The sequence below is a fragment of the Solenopsis invicta genome, chromosome 12 (genome assembly GCF_016802725.1).
Source record: "Solenopsis invicta isolate M01_SB chromosome 12, UNIL_Sinv_3.0, whole genome shotgun sequence".
Classification (NCBI taxonomy): domain Eukaryota; kingdom Metazoa; phylum Arthropoda; class Insecta; order Hymenoptera; family Formicidae; genus Solenopsis; species Solenopsis invicta.
The window spans coordinates 8,780,700-8,804,147 of NC_052675.1; the positions used below are offsets into that span (position 1 = coordinate 8,780,700).

Below are 23,448 nucleotides of genomic sequence, written 5' to 3' on the forward strand. Positions count from 1 at the left end.
ACGCATACGTATACGTATGTTACGTATCGCCGGCCTACAGCAGATGTTTTATTTTGTCTCTCATTCTCTGGTAGTACACCAGATCATCACGAAAGTGTGTCTCTCCTTTTAGCTTCCATTCACACCGCTCTTTCATTCTCTCTCTCTCTCTCTCTCTCTCTTTCTACCTTTCTCTCATCACGTCACGCTCAAAGTGTGTTTAATTTTTTTCGTGTGAACGTGTTGGTTGTCAAGTGTGTTTGCTTCTTTTTTTTTACATAAAATATTGCGTACCAGACGATTTTACAAAACTTTACCCTGGAATAAATGTACTTTTCGCTGTGCGAGGCGACCGATCGCGAGGAAACAGCGTATCGCGGATACATGTTTTCGCACATTCCCCCTTCGTTTCCAAGCGCGCGCACGCGGCTCGGCCGAATCTCTTCGCGATCGGTACTTTCAATGTGCCCCCCCCCCCCCTTTCCGCGATTCATCTCGTAATATCAATTTATTTTCATTCTGCGATCTCTCGCGACGACCGGCTCACATCCGTATCGCGATCGAATGCAGCGAATGTCCCTTCGCTCAACCCTTTCAACAGCCACGTGATAACTTGCATTGGTCGGCCGTGGTATTGTCACACATTTGGATTTTTCAAAGCAAGTAGCCTACGCGTATATACGTTAAAAGCAGAGAAATCTTCTATCGCGCGTAAAAATTTCGTGCTGTATAAAAATTAATGATGGTAAAATTCAAGAAAGACATTCGAGACACTCAGTTATCGTATCCGGTTAGGGATGCTGAAAGGATCAAGTGGTTCGCAGAACTCGACTATGAGATCACATCTTGCGCTCTCTGTGCGCACACGTGTCCTCGGTGTGGTACACGTGTTTACAAAGGGCGACGATTTCTACGCATTGAAAGACGCAGTCGCAAATCGTACACGCGACATTTTACACCTCACATCTTTTTTTTTTTTGTAAAAAATTTTATTCTCTCTTTCTCTCTCTCTCTCTCTTTCTGTTACATCGCACTACTACATCTCGTTTTGTTTTATCCCTTTCTTTCTTAATTTTTCTTTCGCGTTAAAAATTTAAAATACTCGTATTATACGTAAGTATTTATGACCCTGTTTTCGTAAAGGCTTTCTAACGTAAATCGATTCCTGGCCGAGGAAGATTAAAGGAAATAGGATTCTAAGACAGAGGAAGGGACAAAGAGGGGTCGAGAAGACGCGACTGCGTTGGGAAGAGAATAGAGGATACGCTCGAACACGAATTACCCCTATCGTTACGTATATATTCTTTTTTCTTTGTTTTTCTTTGCCGCTTCTCGACGGCGAACGGAAGGCTAACGGAAGAACAACGCAAGAGATAATGCGGAGACTTTAACGATAAGATCGAGTCGCAACAATCCGCAATAGTGTGTCGCCACATTTTCTTAATGGAGGAGAAGCTTAACGGTCTTCCTCTTCGCGCGACCGCGATATAGAAATCGCTATCGTCAAAATTGGCGCGCACGTTCTCGTTTTTAATATTCCCTTTTTTTTTAGCACTCTCAAAGAGATAGCTCAATGTTTTCTACCGTTAAATCATGACACACGCATATTCTACGAAAATACATCTTAGATGAACACGTTTTTTTTTTCATCAGAGAATGACGTCTAATTTATTGTTCTCATCGATAATTGATATGATATTTACGTTTTCGTAAAAAGGAACACTCTTATAAGATAAGTTTATTAATTACGATCATTTTGTCTTTTAGATCAGACTTTTTTTTGTCTCGGTAACAATCTATTGCAGATTGAACAACACATTGTTTCAAGTTTAATCAATCAATTGCTAAAGAGGAAAAAAAAAGAGTAGGAAGAAAAACACGGTAGGAGGTAATTACGCTAACGAGAGGAGAGCGAAACATGACTCCGTTTAATCTCCGTGAGATAAGCGACGCGAGTCATTGTGTTCAATGTATCGCAAGTGCAGAAACTGAGAGCTTCCCGCGCAAAATTGTAATATCGTATTTTTCTATAACTCGAGCGTCCCATTGCCGCATCTGGCAAGGGCGCAACCATTAATTTACATACATTTGACAGTGTTGCCAAGAAAAAAATGCAATTCGCTTGTTACTCCCATCCTGACGTTTTCGATTCGACGAGATTTCCGCTAATTTTTTTTTTCTTCTGCGGTGAGTGCAGATGTAATAATACTAGTCGAAAAAATTACAAACTATTACTAAATAATTTCAAACAGTATGCATTGAATAGCAATGAAATATATTTGCATTAATAATTTATAAATTTTCTGCATCATAGTTTTGTTTACAGGATTTACAAATCGAGAATGAATTGAAAGAATATGTGGAGAATAGCGAGAAGAAATATTTGTTCTAACACTTACACGCCTCACATTAGGAATTCAGTCATTGCAATTTTCTAAGATATCGATAATAAAAAACAGATGACGTTTATAAAAATACCACTAATATCTCGTGATTGTCTAAAACGTAGTTTAATTGTTTTCGTCGCGATCGTCTTCCATAAGTTGAAACCCTTCCAACTTATCGTCATTTAGTGCAAAGTATGCCCGCAGCTAAATAAACTAAGGCATTAACGAGAAGACATATGAGAGGGCGTTGAAAAAAGAGACTTTTTGGGAGTGCAAACGAGCGCATCTCGTCGAGGACGTTAACGTGGAGTCCGTCAGGGGAGATTCGCTACTCGCACGTTCGCGAATCACAGTAGTGATTAATAACGGCGATTTGGCACACGCGTTATACCGCTCGCAATTTATGTCAGCTTGGCACACAAAGTTGAGCCGCTCGACGATGAGTTTTCACAATCGATTTTTGGCACCTAAATCGCAAATCGAGTGGTGGACCTTCTTGGCTCCTTCTTGGTCGACACCAGCCTTCGCTCCTCGTTACGTCGACCCTATTCTCTACGTGCGCGCTCGATTTTTAATTCGCCTTATTAATTTATCGAGGGAAAAAGCTCTACGCCCTACGCGATACCAGGACTGATTAGACGACAGACCGCTGTCTAAGATCGAAGCGTCGAACACAGCTTCCCCGATTACACTGTAGAACGTTGAATACGTTGATTATCATAAATGGCAATCGCATATTCTCTAATTTTACTTTCAAGCAGCGAATAGCAATTGACTGTTCAAAGGGCAACTGATAAAAAGGGATCATTTATTCTTTCGGCATTGCTACCCATAGAATAGAACACCGTCGTCCCACTGAATTGAATAACAGCGAATATATAGCGCTGCAATCACAGCGTCGCTTGTCCCGTCGATTGTTTTTTTAACGCACATTTTTGCGCATTTTACGTGCCAATTGCTATGCTAATATAGTCCCTTGCTCTCGCGCGAAATTTTCTCTTCCGATGTAGCACGCACACACACGTATATTCGGCGACATTACAATTTCAAAAAGCTGCAGCATATTTTAACATTACACTAGTTGATCAGAATAATCCGTTTGTCGTCTGATTCGCCCTCTAATCGCGCGTCGACAACACGGCGTCGAGAGGTCGCGGGTCGCGCGAACAATCGCCCGATCGCACTAAATTTTTTTTTTCTTTTCTTCCTTTTTCTCCTTTCGTGAGGATTAAAGGCTTCGCCCTTAAAATTTCACGCCCCGCCGGAGGTGGGGCGCGATTCAATATTCTATAAAAACTAAGTTTATTTCTTAGCTGATTGCCTTGCGTTACGGTAATGTTAGGTCCCTGGCGAGAATTGCCGCGGATGGTTCGTTCCTGAAGCACCGCAGAATTGCGTGGCTCTCCAGAATGCTCCGAATATTCGAGGGGCGCGAATGCATTCCATCCCTCCCGAGCTCGCGATGGCTCGCGAGACGTCGTACGTACGTAACTCGAATCTCCTCGTGTAGGACACGAGCCGTTTGTTCCGAAAGCCGAAAGGCGCCTTCGTACGAGAAACGCACCTTGAAAATCATGTAAAAGCAGATACCTTCCACCGATTTGTACTTGTATCTTATACAAAATCTGGCTTAAATCTTCAGCGAAACGCACGGCCCGTGCGCGCAATTGCGATCGCGACAATCCTCGGTAGGACCCACGCAATAAGGATAAGGCCCCTGCACTAACAGATTGCTCTACGCCACAACGATATGATCGCAATGAATGCTGACATTTGCTCTCTTTCTCTCTCTTTCTCGTACGCCCGCTTTACTTTTTTTTCCCCCGTTCTTCCTTAACACCATCGTGTCCGAAGGGTGCGAGTCGGGTTTCCCGTGCCCGCTCTTTCTCTCTCTTCCTCTGAGATTGGCATTTTACCGTTGATCATTTTTTTTGTTTTTTTCCCCCGTTTTTTTGCTCGCTCGTATATGCACCTTTAACGCAATGAGGGGGAAGGAGCGTACGTACCCGGGACTTATCAACGATCGCGTTACTTCCTTCTCTCTCTCTCTCTCTTTCCGTACTTCTCGCTCACGCAATTCCGATACGTGCGCGAAAATAACCGCGTCCTCGTTGAAATATTGGTCAGCGTCAGTTGCTCCGAAGTTAGGTCTAACCGTTGTATAAACGCAAGCTTTCTTACATACAATACAAATGACTCTTTTTAGCCAACAGCACAGATAGCTCTGACTAACTAACATTTTAGATACGTCTCGTTTCTGGCGAGAGAACACATTCCTATCTATAATACAGAAAGCATTATATCGTTAACTGCGGTTAGTGCTAACTATTGTTGGTGCAACAGATCTTTTGGGGGGAAGGGATTATAATCTAAAACGTGTCCTAATCCTCGTTGATCGTTCTTAGATTATTCCTGCGTAGATACCTCTCTCTTTCCCAAAATGTTTTTTTTTCTTCCCAACACGCGAATAGACGATATCTTAACGATCACTAGAAGCTACAGAGAGTCGATTGAATCGAAGTGCCTATATAGGTGCTCCGAAATGTACAATTAATCGATTTCTGAATGACGATACACGCCGGATAAATACAGGCTAGCTTACCGGAGCAAAAGAGATATTAATTATTCGTAGCCTAGTCATATGTGTCATTGGATATGCTTCTGGAATATGTCAGTGCGACAAAAGGACATTTTCAGATGGTGAGAGAGTGTGTGTGTGTGTGTGTGTGTGAGTGGAGTGGAAGCGGTAACGAGAAAACCATCAGCTACAACAGAATTGCCTTAACCGGCCGCTTGCGCGCTAGCGCAGCAGATGATGGAAGTTTCGCACATTCTTACGAGTACCCGATCCCCCCCGTATCAGGGATCCAAACTCTTGAAAGAAGCTCGTCTTTTACGAGGGATTGTAATCGTTCTCGATAATGTTCAAGCCCACAGGTTACTGTACATATCGGGCATAGAATTGAATCTCAGTGAAATAAGGCAAAGTCTTCCCTACAAATCCTTGCTAATATTAAAATCTCAACGCAGTTAGTGAGTTAGCGCGGCAACTAAACGGTTGGAAATTTTACCGAAATCAATCCTAGGCTCTTCTCTCGTCTGTGCTGCTACTAGTTCCTTGGCTCCCAAACGACTCTCAATTAAGCATCTTCGAGCTGCGCCGTCCTTTAATTACGTATAATAACGCCAGGTGAGCCAATTTGACGAATGAATGGGATTTTCAATTAAGACAATGCTCTCCGATCGATTGCAAGCCAACCTTCTTCAGTTACTTTCCCAATAAGCGGAAAATTAGTTATTTCCGTCTTTACATAATTAAAAGCGCAGGAAACGGTTCGAAGCTTCTGTCCCGTTCTGTCTCAACCTTTGATCCCATTCACTCGTCGTTACCGCACAGAGCTTCGTAATTATCGTATTATAATTATTATAATTAACAAATTATCACACGTCGTTCCAATTCAAAACTCCTTGATTTTTTTCTTTTTTTTTTTTAAATGTCGTGTCGTATACGTTCCTTACGAGGAATATCACTAATTACTTATTGCTCTTGACACTTAGCCTGCACCATAGTAAACTATTAGAATTGTTCTTCAACGTTATCGATAACTTACTATGCTCACGGAAATGTAAAACACTTCAGAAACTATCTTCAGATCATTCTAACACACCCACTTCAGAGTTTAGAAGATTACAGCATGTTTACGTGGGAAACAATAATGAGACAATATGTAGACAGTCTGAATGTATCTTGACTTTTTCCTCTACTTTTTGCGAGCACGCGTTTTGGATACGAACGTCACGCGCAGGGGCTTTTCTGTTTTTTTTTTCTTAAAAAAAACGAATGAACGTAATCTTCCATTACTATTTCCACGAAGTAAGATTAATAATAAAAATTAGAATGTCTCTGTCTTATCACTTTCAATTGTACGTTCGTTAAGAGTAGGTCGACGTGGTCCGTAGCGATATTTAAGTTTTGAAATTATCGTTTAAAGGGGGAAAGTATACGTCACGTTACTTGGTGGAGACGCATTCGAAGCCTATGGAGGGTAATCTAAACGTGTAGCTGGTGGTCGCCATTTTACTGCCGTGATTTTTGTGCGCGAATAAGAAACGTGGTTCTTCCCTCTCGACGCACTTGGAAAGGTCAGCAAGCGTGAGGGTTCCCTTTCTCACCTCTCGCTCACTTCAACGCTCGTTTCGAAACGATATCTCTGTGCAATTCTGCATTCCTGACCCTTCCAGTACCCAAATGGCATCAGCTTTTTCTTTTAGCAGCGACATTTCCGCACGTGGATACTAAATAATAATATCTTTAACCTACGTAGAGTGTAATACACGTTTATAAATATAAAATATTCTTCCAAGTTCTAAAAGTGGCTAAAATGGAATAAAAAAGATAGATCGAATTTTATACATCTGATTCGGTACTGAAAGGATTTATCAAGAGACACAGAGTTCGAGTGGGAAGAGATCGTGATTTATCTTTACGTAAATGCGCGCAGCAATCGTCTTCCGCTTTTTCCGTTTAATGGTCTAGTCTCTTTTTTATTTTCTTTCTCTCTCAAGCTGATTTGAATATCAGAGAATGATTTAAGGATCTCCACACTCCTAGCGAGATTGTATACGAATAATACCTCTGTCGACGATTCGAAGACAGGGTTATACGCACGCGCGCACGTACATAATTCAGTCGCTTATAAAGTGGGTCCTAAAAATCTCCCCTATCCTCTTGTCGCGTCTTTCTCTTTCTCTCTCTCTTTGTCTCTCTTTCTCTCTCTCGCGCTCGTAAACGATCATATGTACACTCACACGCGCTCTTTCTTCCTTTTCCCATCTCTTTCTCTACCACATATCAATAAGTACTTCTTCTCTCTTTCTCTCTCTCTCTTTCTCTCCCTCTCTCTCTCCGCGAAGTGCCTTAAAAATTGATCCTTAACTACTTACTAATATAATCGTTTCTAATCACAGCAATTATTTATTGTTGATATACACAATCATACAGCGTCTCTCACTAATTGTTATTTTCATCTTTTTTTTTTATCGACTTTTAGCAGAGACTACTTGTCGCTCGATGCCGTTGCTCGTCTCATGTTTTGCCGTTTTTTTCCCTTATATAATTACTACTGTACGCCATCATTGTCTACCTATCGGTGGAGAATGGGGGGAGCAAGGGCTTTAGCGAGGGTGAAGAGGAGGAGATGTGAGAGGAGTGCCTTGTTGCCGCGATGAGAAAAGAGAGAAATACCTTTGCTTTGTTTTCTTTTTCTTCTTTGTATAATAACAAAAATGATTTTCCACAATAGTATGCGTATAAATAATTATAAATAACAAGATTAAATTTCTCAAACCTAATTTAAATGAGTCAAAAGACTCTCGCGGTCGATCGTACCAATTACAAACTAAAGTAGTTCGTCCGGCGAATTAAAATAAAAAACAGAAACGCAATGGATCCATATGGAATCTTTTTTCTCACAAAATATATACAGATTGTGTCATAAAATGTAGTCGAATGACTACATCTTTTAACGAAAATCTGATTAAGATCTTAATTACTAACAAAAGATTCTAACAAAACAAATTTCTACTGTATATATAAAAAAAGAGTTTAAGATATTCATTAACTTGAATAAACCCTCATGCAATAATAAAGCTTATAATTGTGAAATTAACATATAGATTACATGGATCCATAAAAAAATTACGATATATTAGATTAAAATTTTTCTTAAAGAAATAGACTATACATTTGTTATATCATTATGAATCTCACGTTTAACGATACAACTGAATATTGAGTAAATTTTCTCGTGTTTTACACGAAGAAGAGCCGTTCACAACTTATTCATTCGGTAAACGAAATGGTGAAGCGCGTGTTGCGATCAAAATGAGAAGATACGTTGATGTAATAAATAAGATGAAATCGCAGATGTCGATGCGAGATGCTGATATCATTTCCGACTAAAAATTCATCATATAAACAAGGGAGATATGCTTCGAGATTAATAAATATGTACAACGTGAAAAACATATTTACAATGCGCATCGAAAGGAAGCGAGCACCGCAAAATATTTTCAATAAAAACAAAAAGAGACAAAAAAATATATCACAAAACTGACTCCACAATATTGTTCAGTTATACACAAACATAAATTAGAATCGATACAACTATCAACGTTATTTTTGTTTTTTTCTTTTTTGGAAGGATTAATTTACACATTAAAATTAAGAACAATTTTATATGCGAGTACAAATCGGATAAGATATATAAAAAGTGCGTGATACGTACGCGCGAAGACCACCGATTATTAATTGAGCTGACACCGGAAGCACAGACTAACATTCTCTAACAAATGTTTTCCCTTCTTTTTTTTTTTGCAAATTTTAATTTACGTTTGGCACATAATGGAAGTTATCGGTTACGGGATACATCGCAAGGTGTAAATCGTCCGCGCCACAGCCAATTACATTGGCGTAAACTTGATCTTACAACGGAATTCGGAAACTAGTTACATAGCTATTATATATTTTCAGCAATTCTCTTAAGCCCCTTTTTTTCAATAATAAATTTCTTCAATTTAATTTATCTCTTAATAAAGATCGAGACACAACTAGACACAATATAAAATATCCAACAAGAAATCTCGAAATATTGATTATTTCGCAATTTGTGTACAGACTAGTACATAAATAAAGTTTAATAGAATAAAACAATCTCAAAAGGACGTTGCACAATGCTGCGCGCGCACGCGCGCGCATTTTTCTTCCGAGTGAAGTAATAATTTTATTAAATATCGATATCGTAACGATTATAAAATAACACGCGAACGAAGAGTCGATAAAGATTAAGTAATGAAGAAACATACGTAAGAAAGAAGAGAACGTATGTTAAAAATTGTTTAAAAGACATTCGTCATTGTGGAGCGGTCCTTACGATTCGTTAAAATCAAACCGCAAGTGTGGGATCAAATTCCGATATGGGGAGGGTGGTTAAGACCGTCAATGGGAGGCTTTCGAAGTGGATGATGAAGAAAGGAAAGGACGCCTCGAGTCTGGTCGAGTCTGGGCTTGAGCTCGCACCTTTTCATCGCTATTTACCTCTTCTCTAATTATCTTTATCGCGTATAATAAATATATATATTATGTGTATATATATATAATATATATCATTATTTATATATATTCCACGTAATAATTTCATTTGTTCCTTCAACAGAAGAGCGCGCTCGGCATCGCCCCCCGGCGCCGACGCGTCGCACGGGCGTCGAAGACGGCCCAAGGGGTCGAGGACGTCGAGGACGAGGCCGAGGGTGCACTTAAGACGCGCAAAATCCGCTCGTTCCCTCCGCGCTTCCCGAACGGGCGCCGAGCGATCGACGGTGCGAACGCGTCCGCAGTCGTTTTTTTTTTTTAACTTTTTTCCTCACTTTTCTCTCTTTCTTACACTTTTCCCCCCTGTTAGAAAAAAAAAAAGAAAAGCTTTCACCGACAATTTTGGAATCCAAGATTCACATGCAAAAGCTACGCAACTACGTAAAATTTTTCACCGCGCGCGATTAATTACTTTACTTTCCCTCGGCGTTCCCGCGCGCGCGAGACAGTTAATCGCGATCACGTCGATCGCGATCTTGGTTATTTCCGGCCGTTGACCGCGAGGCACGTGAATCGACCTCGCGGCCACGAAAATTGGCCGCGGAAGCGCTGATGGAACCACGCGATTGAGGACCGACATGATATGGGGCACGACAGATCGAAATATGCGCGAGACGTGGCAGAGATCACGGTCGATTACGTGGTCTAGAAAGATATGTGGGGCAAGAGGGACCATGTAATCGACACATGTCCCATCTTCACCGACCGATGTGTCGATAGGTCACATGCGCTATCGCGTGACATCGAAATCGATATATATATATATATATTACTATATATGAGATTCAATTTTGGATCCCTCCAAGTTGCCCGGAGACACTTTCCGAAATGTCTTAATAGTTAGGAAACTAGGACACGCGCAACCTCGAAATGATCGGTCGAAGAGTTCCAAGCGGACTCTTAAATATTTTCATTCCAATTTAGAGTTCCATCTATTTTCTGCTGAAAATTATTCGAAATGTCGATTAAAACTACTAGAAAGTTCTATCTAGTTCGGTCTAGTAAGACTGAATTGCGTTTTCGAATCTGCATTTTCCAGTAAAACATAACTACTTTCAAATCGGTTGTACTACATAGTATATGTTTTACTGGAAAATTCAGATCCACAATTCAACTGGAAAATTGAAAAACGCAATTCAATCGAACTCTATAAAGTTCAATCATTGTACTACAATCGATTTGAAGGCTATCATGTTTTACTTTAGAAAATGCAGGTTTAAAAACGCAATTCAATCTCAGTAGAACGAATAGAGCTTTCTAGTAGATTTAATCTTCAGCAGGCTCGTTACAATTCAACGTGTCATAGGCATCGACGTTTCTTAAACTTGCTACTAACGCGTTTCTTCATTTCCTTGCTATTACGCGCTAAAAACAGAATGATAATATAATTTATATATAATTTGTAATTTCCACGTCAATCTGGATAAAATTTGATCGAAAAGTCAAAAAAAAGGAGAAAAAAAAGAGTATTCGCTTCGAGCTCTTCGACTGCCGATTTGCCGAGCAATGATCTCGTGATACCAGCTGCACTTCCGCTGCGCAATGTCGCTTTTCTTCCGGTCGAAGTAACCGAGCTCGCGAACCGGTCGCGAAAACCGTCAACGCGACGGTGTATCCGCAATAGAAAAAACGCTAACAACCGGCCTAATATTATTTTCGCATCATCTCGCGTTCGTAGTAATATAATTAATAATAATAATTCTCTCGTATTTCTCTCCCGTCTCGCGTCATCATTTTTTTTTTCGTTTAAATATAAAAATGAAAACTAACATATCTTTGGCTTGTTCCCTTTACCAATCGGCAACAGCTCGCGGCTGCGGCGTGCATCATTATTTTTTTGTTCTCTTGTTTAAATAACTTTTGTACAGTTTTGTACACTCAAGTGTGTCTGTGTACGCGCGTGCGTATCTTCATCATTTCCCATGTACGTTTAACTCTCATTCAAGGTGTCGCGTGTGTATGTATATGTACGTGTATATGTGCATGTACGCGTTTTTTTTTACGTATATCTATGGTCGTATTAGAATATGTTCAATTTTAACGTACACGGTCTTACTTAAAGCGCGCACAAGTAGACTCCTTTCTGAATACGTGCGAGTGTCCTACGTGAGTACGTATTGTGTGTGTATCTCTTTCTCTCTCTCTTTCTCTCTCGCTCTCTCATTCTCGTTCTCTCTCTCTCTCCCTCTCTTTCTCTCTCTCTGTCTCTTTCTCACTGTCGTGTGTCTTGTTTCTTTTTGCAAGTGTATCGATTTGCAAGCTGAACACAGTGTGTGGCCCAGCCCCATATGCCACTGACAGCTTCGCGCGCTTCCGCGATGCTTCCGCGTCCTTTCGACGACGACAACGACCACGACGGCTCTCCACATTTAGTGGATGGGCGATTTCACAATGTGGTCCGGTGGGATGAAGTGATACGCGGGCATAGGCACCCCCGACGTCTCCATCGATATCCTGAAACACAATCGGTCACGTCGTGAGAAATGGTAACGTTTCATTTCTGCCGATCGAGTTCACCCTGACGAGTACAAGGGGAAGAGTACGTACAAGAATTCGAATGGCCTCTGTAACGACCAGAAAAATCCGGTGTGAACACACACACGGTGTACGAGCTCTCAAGAATTTTCAACCTTCCCCTCGTACTCGCGAGAGAGAACCGAGACAAAATCCCGACATACATTCTCAGCATCGGAGGAAAAGACTAATGAGGCTGACTTGGCCGGTCTTTTCGTCCGAGGAAAGATGTTACAGCATGCGACGCGAAAGTAGAATAGAACGCGAATCTCTAATGACTCTCCGTGAGCCGTATTCCGGGGTAGGACGTAGAGGCCCGCGCGTCTCTTAATATGCATGCCCGGCCTACAAATTTGGTACGAACCATCAGCAGAGCGATATCACAGACACTCGAGATCTGTGTCGAATCTGCAAAACAAAGCTATTACTACGTCTGCCAAGAATGCAGAGCATTTGTAACAACGTTACCGCGCGACTCCGGAGGTGGTCTACAAAAATTTTGATACGTACTTCTCTCGAGGGAGTTTCTCGCGAGCCCGTAAGGATTCGGATGGTTGGTCGTACAATATATCTGGTATTAAAAAAAAAAAATTGCGCAACGGTTAAATTGAAAAGGAAAAAAAAAAGAAAAAAAAATGAGAACTGAGAAACGTAGTAAATGAGAACTTCGCAGTCAACAGGATAAGTCGATTAACAGGACTACGAAGGAATGGATGGTGCTTACCAAAAACGGGCAGGAGCCTGGGTCAAGTTGGTTGGATGGATACATCTTCTCTTTTTCTCTCTCTCTCTTTCTTTCTTTCTCTCTTTCTCTCTCTCTCTTTTTGTACGAGTTTCTCTCCGATCTTGGTTACGCTTAACACTTACGTGTACATGGTGAGACAAAGTATATAATTCAATAGACCGTATTCTCAGCGTACATTGAGCGTTAAAATCCAGTCCTGACCCGAATCTCACGTTTGTCGTAATTGATATAAATGTTGCATGAACATGAATGTACAGCGCTGAATGTACCAGAATACGGTCAAATTATGTACAATCGGTCCGACAGCAAAAAATGTGAAAAGTGCTCACGTTAATGATTAATCGAGAAAAGTTTACAGTAAAATAAAAAAAAAATCAAACTTCTCTTTTGAAATGTAACTACTTACTATTAATGCCAAGGCTAAAGAAATAAACGATAGAAGAAGCCATGTCGCATTCTCATAACAAATTGAGATATCTTCATATGCAGAATCGTCCCTGATCAAAAGTACAAATAAGAATGGTACATCTCTCCTTCTCAATCATTCTTCCTTCAATTATAATTGATTTGGCAAATCGTAGCAAAAGATTAACGCGAAGACGTCGTATGCTTGAAAAAGGTGGTAATAAAACGTTCAGGTGCCATAAAGGTGGTCGCGCAATATATTGGAGATATTTCATTTCCGTTCATTCAAGGAAGAGTATCATATTGCCTGTTACGAAAAAAAAAGGTACAAATTTTTTGCTGTCTATCATCAAACACACTTATATACATAACACGCGTCTTTCCTGCGAACCAATGCATTGCGGGACCTCACTCGCAGGAACGCCAGAGCTATTTTTATTTGGTATTGTATTTCTCTTACTGTATTAAACACGCCTAGCTTTATTTAACAAGATGATACAGGGTGGCTAAAGTCTGTTTAAGCATGTAAGCTCTGCGATACCGTTATAGACTAATGTACAGCTGAAGATTATCTGCCTACAGGATTCTATGCATGATGTAAGAATACCAGGCTCAGCAATGGCTTTTCTCAACAGATATTTGTCCCGAGAAAAGAAATCCTAGCGTTTTCGTTAAATACATCACAAGTATCATTTTAATTGTTTTTGAAATAATCTCTCGACTTATGTCATATAACTGTTATGCGTATCGCTTCACCTGGTATATCTACATGATGGGACTGTGTGTACTTTTTAAGTGCATTATCTTCGCGATTTTTCTCATTTATGCTTTTTTTCATCGTAAACAGTCGCTTAGAGTCCTGGGCGTGAGTTTATTGTCTCGAGAAAGAAATGGAACGAGACCGTACAATCTAAAATAAAAAAAAAACGCAATGAAGATATCTCGCGATCATGGCGACGGTTAATCCAATCGGAATCGATTTTTTTTGCGAACAAGACTGATTCTTTGTGCGATTGCCGCACGTTCCGATAAACCATGGCCACGCTCGCGATAAGTCAGTACTTGTGATAATCCGATCGTTTTTATCCTACATCCGATCGGTCGCTACTTGCAAGTACTCGCTATGAACTAGAAAATTGAGCACACAAACACTTATCTGGTGATTCCATTATCAATCGTCTTTACCAAAGCGATGAAATATCTTTCGAATATTTGTCCAAACTCTTTTTTTCCCTTTACTTCCGCGACTGTGAGTGTTAGTCTTAGATCTAATCGATCTTTTGCGGCCAGACGATTTCTCGACTCCAACGACTCTCTCGATTGTTTTCCGATCATTTACAGAAGTAGACCAAGAAGACGCTCGAATTATCGCGGAATTAGAAATCTGATTGTGTCCTGTTGTATATACGTGTTTTATTAGTTTAATTTCACAAAAAAACATAATTTACACGCGATTCCATGCTGACCTTGGTCGTTTCGCGTGTAGACAAAGATTAAGTTTATTACCGTTACAACAATACACATAGTGTGTATAGCTTGATTGATTATTTTATATTGCCATGGTCGATTATAATGTTTCAAAATTCACCGCGTCCGCATTCTTTGCGAACCCCTTTCTTGATTGCTCGCCAGTTTTTTCTTTTTTTGTAAGAAAGAAGACCACAAAAGTCTAGAGCACATTACATGATTATGACGTAGTGCATTCTCAACACGATTTATTACAAAGACTGATAAACACATGATTCAAAGACGATTTCTCTCACGCACTTTCCTTCCCTTTCTTTTCGTCATACATATTCATTCACGCGCGCGAAAAACTTCTTTCTATCGATAGAATTTCTATCTACTACGAGAAAAAATCACATCGGAATAGCTACACTAATAAGAGTTTTTGCTTCAAACAGTAATTAATTAATAATCCATAATAATTGTAATAATAATTACAATGATAATTATATAATGTAATTATATATTTATATTTTTTTATAAAAAAAAGGCTGTCGGTTTACGACGGTGCATGAGCGATCGCGTCCTCCGAGCCTATCAGAAACCGCTCGTAGAAAATGAAACGCAAACGTAAAGCTTTGTGTCCACAGTTGTAAGTGGCTTCAAGAGAATTTATCGTTAATGATTTTCGCCGCTTTATTACACCACACAATCAGTCTTTACACGATAGCGTCGAACATCCCGATCTCGGAGGGCGTGTCACGATAGTATATGTGTTGTTTCTAAGACTTAGCATCGGATCACATGGTTTAATAACAAATACAAAAAAGATCCTAAAGTTTTTCTCTTTTCTCAGTTAAAGACACATCAAAATAAAATACAAATAAAAATCCTACAAAATGTTTCCACACAGTGATTCTAAAGAAAAAGTGAGCGAATATGGGCACAAGCGAAGTATCTTCCATATCTCTAGAAAAATGAAATTAAAAAAAGGTTCATTTCTCCAACAAAAAAAAATTCTCCTTTCCAAGATCATCGATTGAATATCTTCTTTCGAGAATCGTCTTCTTTCTCGGTCTCGTGCATCTCAAGCACCCATTTAAACACAATCGTGCTCACGCTCCCATCTTAACAATTTAATAACAAAAATGACGAGTCGATCCTTCGCCAAGTCTTTGTATTCGCTACCCTGGCGTCCGTACGCACTTTACCTCGATGTGTTATACAAGTGTACGCTATAAGTGTGTAGTAGTAGAGTAGTAGACGTGTATGTGTGTGTTTTTTTGTGTGTATGTGTATAGTGTTCCCCCTGTAACATCATTATCATTCCGCCGCTTGACCGTTCGTTCAGTACGGATTGTACTTGGTACGCTCGGACTTGAACTTGCCGCTGTCGGTCGGGCCTGGTGCGCCCGGGCTACGGAGCCTCGGCGTAAAGGTCTTGTGCGATCGGTGCACGCCGGTAGTCTGGACCGGTAGCGCGGATGCAGCTGCGCCAGCAGCACCACCTAGCAATTCCGTGAGTCCGCCGAGGGCGGTGAGGCTAGATAGGGCGTTGAGGGCGCCTGGCTTGCTTAGCAGCTGAGCCAAGGGGATGGCGCTGGCCAAGGGAGAGGCAGTGGTAGTGGTGGTAGAGGGGGAAGCACTGGCCCCGGATGCTCCGGGAGTGGTACCGCTGCCAGGGGTTTGGGTATTTTGGGCCTCTAGGTTAGCTTTCTGCAGTTCGACACTGGGGAAAAGACACAAAATGTAAAAAGGTGAGGGCGGGAACGTTCCTCGTAAAACAGTGTGTCAAAGAGATAAAAAAAAAATCGAACATAAGAGATGATAAAAAGTAAAGAAAACAGTAAAGTAGTAGCAATAGTTATATAGTAGTAGTAGCAGTAGGAGTAATAAAAGTAGCAGTAGTAGTAATAATAATAGTGATAGCTGCTGCGGAGAACACAAGACGGAAAAAAAAAAATACATAGAAGAAAAGAACCATCAGAAAAGAAGATAAACTAAATCACAAGTTGTAGGCTTAGAGAGTTACGTCAGAGGTGCTCTGTGGAGCATGATTATCACGTACACCGGCTACGTGGTTCGTGGGGCGGGAAGGTCTCGATCGCGTCAGGCAGCATTTTGACCATACCGAATGTCCATGGACATTCCTGGACCTGGGCTGACTCGCTGACCAGCGCTGGTCAGCCGTGTCCGTGGAATGAGACACGGACACCGAACATGGAATCGGTCGAAATGCGTCCTGAATCGCAAGGAACGCGCAACGGAGGATGCACACGAAGAAGAAGAAGAAGAAGAAGAAGAAGAAGAAGAAGAAGAAGAAGAAGAGAAGAAGATAAACACGCGTTCGCTAGTCTACTCTTTCAAAATACAAATTCCTACAAAAATAAATATCAACATCCACCACTAATAAGTAGATTTGCGAACGATGCGATTGTTTTTAGGTGTAACGGGCTCGTGGTTCGTTATACAAACACCATTGGGAGACACAGTTTCCCGTGACAGTTTCGTGAATTCGTGTCATTCATATAGCTCGCATAAATGGCTAAAAGATCATTCGTCCCCTTGGTGCGTAGAACGAGCCATTTGCCTCGTGGCTTATAGAAAAGGCAGAAATCAAAGTAAATCAGGCACAACAAGTATGCACTCTGCTACAAGTCGTGTTAATCGCATCACGCTGCACTTGACACGTTTGAGATCATGAGATGTGCATCTAATCGCGACGGATGATCAACGACAGACTTTTAAAGACGTACGTCATGTGAATATAGAAGCATAGGAATTCATATAATTGGAATTAAGATAAATGGCAGAGCGCAGACTCGTGGCCGATAGGAGTGCCGGGATATACGATACGTAATAAACACGATGACAAAGTTAACGGGCAAAATACAGAAGTATCGAGATGATAAATATATATAACGGCATTGCGCTATTTATATGCAGTAGTAAAATGTGAGTGGCAATCTGGAATAAAATATAATGGATTATAATTATAACGTGAGGGTGTAATGTGTAAAAGTGTGTCAATCCGCGTGTTTAAATTGTACTTGGCTTGATGCTGGTGGGATCTTACGCGTGGCGCGAACTTGTGCCGACTTATGTCTGTCGTCCTCGAATCTCGTCGACGACTACGTTAGTACCGTTCACCATTCTAATGTCGCTATGATGGAAGTAGATTAGTTCCACAGCATAATTTAATGAAAAAAAAAAAAAAAGAAAAAAAATAGTAACAGATCTTCAACACCGACCAATGAATATTAAGCGATGGCAACAACAGTGATGAAAGCATATAACTAAAATGTAATAAAGATGCTACGGCGAAGGTTCCTGGCAAGGACGAGGGAAACCCTCCACATTTATCGCGAAAATAAAAACGATATTTACGATTAATGCATATAAGTTTCTTTGAATTGTAATTCCCAAAAATTACTTGTTCTCTAGCTTATGTAAAAGCTCTAAAGACAAATGTGTAATGGTATCTTTTTTTTTCTTTTTTTTCTTTTTTTGCAAACCGAATTAAAGAACAAAATAGAATTGTAAGCGTAAATATTGTAAGCTGATCGTCCATTACCGGGAGCCTGTCAAACTAGAAAGAAATTTGTGTCATTAAAAAACCGAATCGAAAGGAGGAACTGTGATACGTTTGTTTGGGACTATTCGGGATTGATTGTCACTAACGGAGCGACAGTCCTCGTACATCTTTCTCATAATGTCTTTCAGTCAGTAGTTTATTTGCTTGAAAGGACAGCCAGCGACAATGGGAACAGATGTTGAGCGGAGTTGTGTCTGCAGGATACTCGGGGTACTGGACCTGGAAGACAGGACCTGGAAACAAAGGATTAAGATCCTCTTCTGTCTTACGGCCGACGTCATCGGTGTCTTCCAGTACTGCATACGTGAACGCTGGAACCTTGTGGGCCGCCGATGCGATATCTTCTCCTCGCATCTTTACCTTACGACTACGTACGACCTGTTTCGCTGTAAACTGAGGTGGCGTTACGCAACAATCTTTTATATTATCTCGACCAGAGAGACTTACGCGATGACTATCGTCACATCATTGCCTTGTCAACAATCAGACTACAGACGCATTTTCAAGCAGTATGTTTTCCTCGGCGTAACGCCACCTTCTTCATAACATTTCTCGCGGCGACTCGCGGTAAAGACGACTTTTTTTTTTCCTAATGCCAATTATATTCCCCTTGAAAACAGATTAGATTTTTCTCTAATATCCATTTAACATTCTGTTCGTTCAAACTAGAAATCTCTCGGAAAGAAATGAAATATGTATGGATTTTAACATCGTCCTTCTTACGCCAGTATCGTCAAGTATGTACAAAGTATATTCTGTTGACGTTCTTAAAATCTTATCTTCGATATTTAAATTTATTTATAATTTGCAATATTTGTGCGGTAGCTTAATGGGCAAAGGAAAATGGACGAAAGTCATCTGTACGCGGGTTGTCGTGAGCAAGGATAGTAACAATGATGATGGGAAATAACCGCGAGGGGTGCCGATTCGACTATCCCTTACATACAGTCTTCTCACCTAATGATGAGAAGACATCAAAAGTTAAGTGAGGCAGCAGGTTGTATGAGGAATGAATAGCAAACAGGCGAATCGGCGGATCTCGATCGTAAGGGTAGGGTCAACAAGAAATCATCACTCTACGCCGGCGACGCGCGCACCAAAATCTGGCGGGCGGTGTCGGCAGAGATATGTAGGGGGGAGGGGGAACGAAGAAATAAATAAGTAAATTAAAAAGAGAGATCAAGGGAAATGCATCGCGATCCACTGCAAAACGTAGCCGGGACGAGTTCGACTGCTTTCTATTGAAAATGGACAATTCGGTGACACACACACACACACCGAAAGCCGAACCTTGGACGAATCTGTCGGTCCGAAGGTTGACCTTCGGTCTGATGAGCCTGAGAAAAATGGTACAGGCCACGTGGTACTCACCTCATATTGATGAGATACTGTGCCAACGCCACGGCGTCCGGGTTCCCAGTTATGGTGATCGTGCGGTCCGTTGCTCCGCCCTCCCTCTCCTCGCAGTTGCTGATTCGGATCATGGCGCCAGAGATCTGACGGATCTCGGCGATCTTGGTACCGCCCTTCCCGATGATGCAACCGATCAGCTCATTTGGCACGGTCATCTCATGCGTCTGATTGTTCGCCGCCGGTTGCTGTCTGTTCGTGTTGCTCGTGCGCAGCTGGCTTCCAGCCAATGCGGCTAACGCTACGCGACCATCAATTGCGCAAATATTAGAAAAGTTCTCGCCCCATTCTCAGCGTGATAGTCTCATAATGATAAGTAGAGAAAATAGTTGCCCTTTACAAAGAGGGAAGCTAGATAATCGACGAGGGTAAATAGAAGAAACACGTTTGACTAAGATTGCTGCTATAAATTAGCTGCATCGAAGTTGAATTGCGGTTTAACTGATACTATCGCTCCTTTCCTCTATCGCTTCCTCTAGTTCTGCTCTATAACTCCAATAAACTTTAACCAATGTTTGTGGGAACACAGATAAATTTAACTTCTTATTGCAGTGAGAACCACTTGATACGAACCTGTTTTAGTATAGCTCTTGGTCGATAAAGTTTATTCACGCGAGAATTTGCAATATCATATGTATCGATTATCAACATATTTTTCAAATTGATGATTTCTCAATGGAAATTTTAATATAACATCTATTGCGTCTAATTACCTCTTTCAAGGTTAAATAATAAAAATATATACATACGAAATTATAAATTATAATAAAAGAATAAATACACTGTGTCGAAAAATAGATGAGACAATGATAAATTGAAACACGTAAATTTGCTTTCTTAGGAATCGTAATAGTCGAAAGAGGCTGATACCACTCGACGTCGCAAGGCTCAATGCATAGCACAATAAAGATAAAGTGATAAAACGAGTGTACTAATCTTTTCTACACAAAATTTCTTGGAAAACAGAGAACAACATCAATGACGGAGTACTTGCCGCGATCTACTATTTCCCAAAGACATATATTGACTTACCTGCTGGATTAAGACCACCCGTGTTCGCCGGTGTAGCGAGACCTCCGAGGCCTAAGGCTGCTAGACCAGCCAAAGGATTGCTGCCCAGCTTGCCCATCTGTAACAACGACGAAGAGATCCATCGTTCAGAAATAAGGGGGGGTCCGCCCGCGGGCGTCGGACAATCACTCGGGGGGGTGTGCTTAAGAGGAGTTGGGGTTTACGACGACACCGAGAAGTATATCTATGTATGCCTGAACATGTTCGCCACCTCGCGCATTACGCTCGCGGATCTCCGATTGCGAGCAAGAACTCTTAGCTCAGGGGCAGCCTCGCTGAGAGAGAACGTTCGGTTCTACCTTCGAAAAAGGGAAAAGGGGGGAGGGGGGGGGGAGCGGGAGGGACGAGCGTCCTCCGCACGCAATCGACAATTTAATTCGACCATCCCGGACTCATCCCGTCGCGACGGCGGCGGCGGCGTCGTGACGCGTATGATCAACGCCTCGTCCCGACTTCCTGGGACCGGTCCGACGGCTTCCTCATAACGGGCCTCTACGATAGCCATTCGAGCGTACCATTTCCAATTATACGTGTCGACCCAGAGCAAAGACTTCAATGTGCCAAGCGAATCAAGTTTTACCGACGATTGTTCCTCCGTCTTTTATGCGAAAAGATTTGCTAGTAGACCGTTGAAATTGAGAAAAACCAATAGGAAAATCTCCTAGCGACAATCGATAACTAAAGTAAGTTATTAAGGTTGAGAGAGAGAGAGAGAGAGAGAGAGAGAGAGCGCTTGGTAAGATTTCTGTCGCTCGACTTTTAAGCATTTTAAAACCGTGTTGTGATTACCCGATCTATTTTAGGAATATTATTTTAAACATCGGTTTTTACAACCGCATGATTCGTCGAAAACATTCTCTCGAAAATTGAAGACGCGAGTAGAGCCGCGTCTACCAATCGCGAATCGCCGCCTTAAGGCAGTCTACATTCCACGCATTTATCGCAGAAACATAAAATCTCGCGTGCCTTCGAAATGCATTAAATTGATAAATTGCGATATATCCCGGGAAGTTGCTCTGGGAGGATAAACGGCACACGGAATGGCCGTCGATAAGATAAACTGTGTTGCGTTACTTCGCGTTGAATTACTTCGAAAATCGTGGCAGAAATTACTTAGGGACAGCTTGACGGGGAAGGGGCGCTCAGAAATTACAGAAAGAGAGAGCGAGCGAGCGCAGAGAGAAGAAGGATGCGTGCATCCTTGTGCTCTCGCGATACCGTTAAATCTCGCGAAATGTAACGTGGCAATTTTCTTTGCACCTACCGTTTCCACATTACACAAATACTTACATGAGTCAAACATCGCTTTATTTGCATCGAAAAAGATTTGATCGCATCAAGTATATAATCCACTACGATTCTATCAACGGCATGTGTTGCGATTGCTAAATATATTCTAATGATTAATCGTGGATCATTTCGATTTGCTGCAATGATTGTTCGATGAACATTAAAACGAGCTAACTGCTTGAAGCAAGTACAAAACGTTTGACGTGAAAAATTGTAGCTAATTACTAATATATTCTATCTTTATTTTTGAAGGGGATGAAATGAAAGGTAAACGGGAAGGAGACGGGATGCATGTGTATGTATGTCCTTAAACGAATGATAACACTTCATTCTCTATATCGCTGTTGTCATCTAAACTAACTTATATTCAGTGCAAAATTCCTAAGCGCTGTTACACTGTACACAGCCTCAATTTATATATCAAGATAATGCATATTATTAATATACATTATCTTAATATAGAAATGTTTATAATATTGCGATATACGTAGAATATGAATATATAAAACTTTTGACGTTAACAACTTTACCGAAGAATATATATACTTTACATTGAGTTTTATTCAATCGTTAATTTGTGTGTTTGTATTTTTTTTTCCAATAATCAGAAATTCAAGAAAAGGGGTTTGGTTCGTCTGCAATCGATAAATTATCTGAAAAGTATTAGCGCATTTTCGGGTCTATTCACGGATATGTAAATGCCTCTTCCGTAGACAAACCGTCCCGACGTGATCTCTAATATGCTTAAAATGGTGGAAACGTAATGTACAGGGCAGCCCACCCTTACACGAACTCGTCGCTGACTCTTAGCTAAAAGAGTGCCGGAAGCCATGCTGTTCTAAACAGGACGCCAAGAGGACAATGAGCAATTCAGGATGGAGGTGGAGAGAAACGAACAAAACGTAGCGCGACAAGAGCGATATTAAATGTGCGTATGCGTATTTATGTCCATGTATGAGTATGAAAAGGATTTTATCTCTTATTTCTCATCAAGTCAAACGAAACTTTACGAACATATAAGTAAATATAATTGACATGTTAGACAGATCGGCATGTAGTAAATAATTTATTTTACAAAGGTCACTCGGTTGTTGAAGGAAAATTAAAATTTTTCAAAAGCGTTTACGATTTCAATCGGAAAACTCGAAATAAAAACATTTTGTCTGAATAATGTACCACGTTGAATGTGATTTAAATTTCATATTGACATTATTTTATTTCTTTTAATATTTGATTTAAATCCTGAATTTGCCAAAGTTACATTAAAAAAGGTGTGTTTAATCTTTCCTAGAATTTTGAAGCAGAAAATTCATAATTTAAACAAGTCTCGCGAATCACTTTAGATTAGGCAAAAAAAGTAATCCTCTGAATATGAATAATACAACATGTATGTGAAATAAAAATTCCACAAAGACTTAAAATTTACAATTGGACTCAACGTACGAAGCGAGAAATA

General features: G+C 40.8%; 1 protein-coding gene across 6 annotated transcripts in view; it reads right to left on the bottom strand.

Annotated features, from left to right (window-relative positions):
- Positions 1-265: 265 nt before the first annotated feature.
- The window catches only part of LOC105195452 (poly(rC)-binding protein 3), a 129,483-nt gene continuing 106,300 nt past the window's right edge, over positions 266-23,448 (bottom strand). For 5 of the 6 annotated variants that reach the window (XM_039455892.1, XM_039455894.1, XM_026139782.2 and 2 more), the window contains 3 exons: positions 20,664-20,760; positions 19,593-19,872; positions 13,611-16,355 (listed from right to left, as the gene is read on the bottom strand). In XM_039455892.1, the coding sequence (XP_039311826.1) occupies positions 15,974-16,355; positions 19,593-19,872; positions 20,664-20,760 (759 nt within the window). In that variant the 3' untranslated portion in view covers positions 13,611-15,973. Of the gene's footprint in view, positions 11,971-13,610; positions 16,356-19,592; positions 19,873-20,663; positions 20,761-23,448 lie in introns of those variants that run through there. The other variant, XM_039455895.1, reaches the window with a different exon arrangement.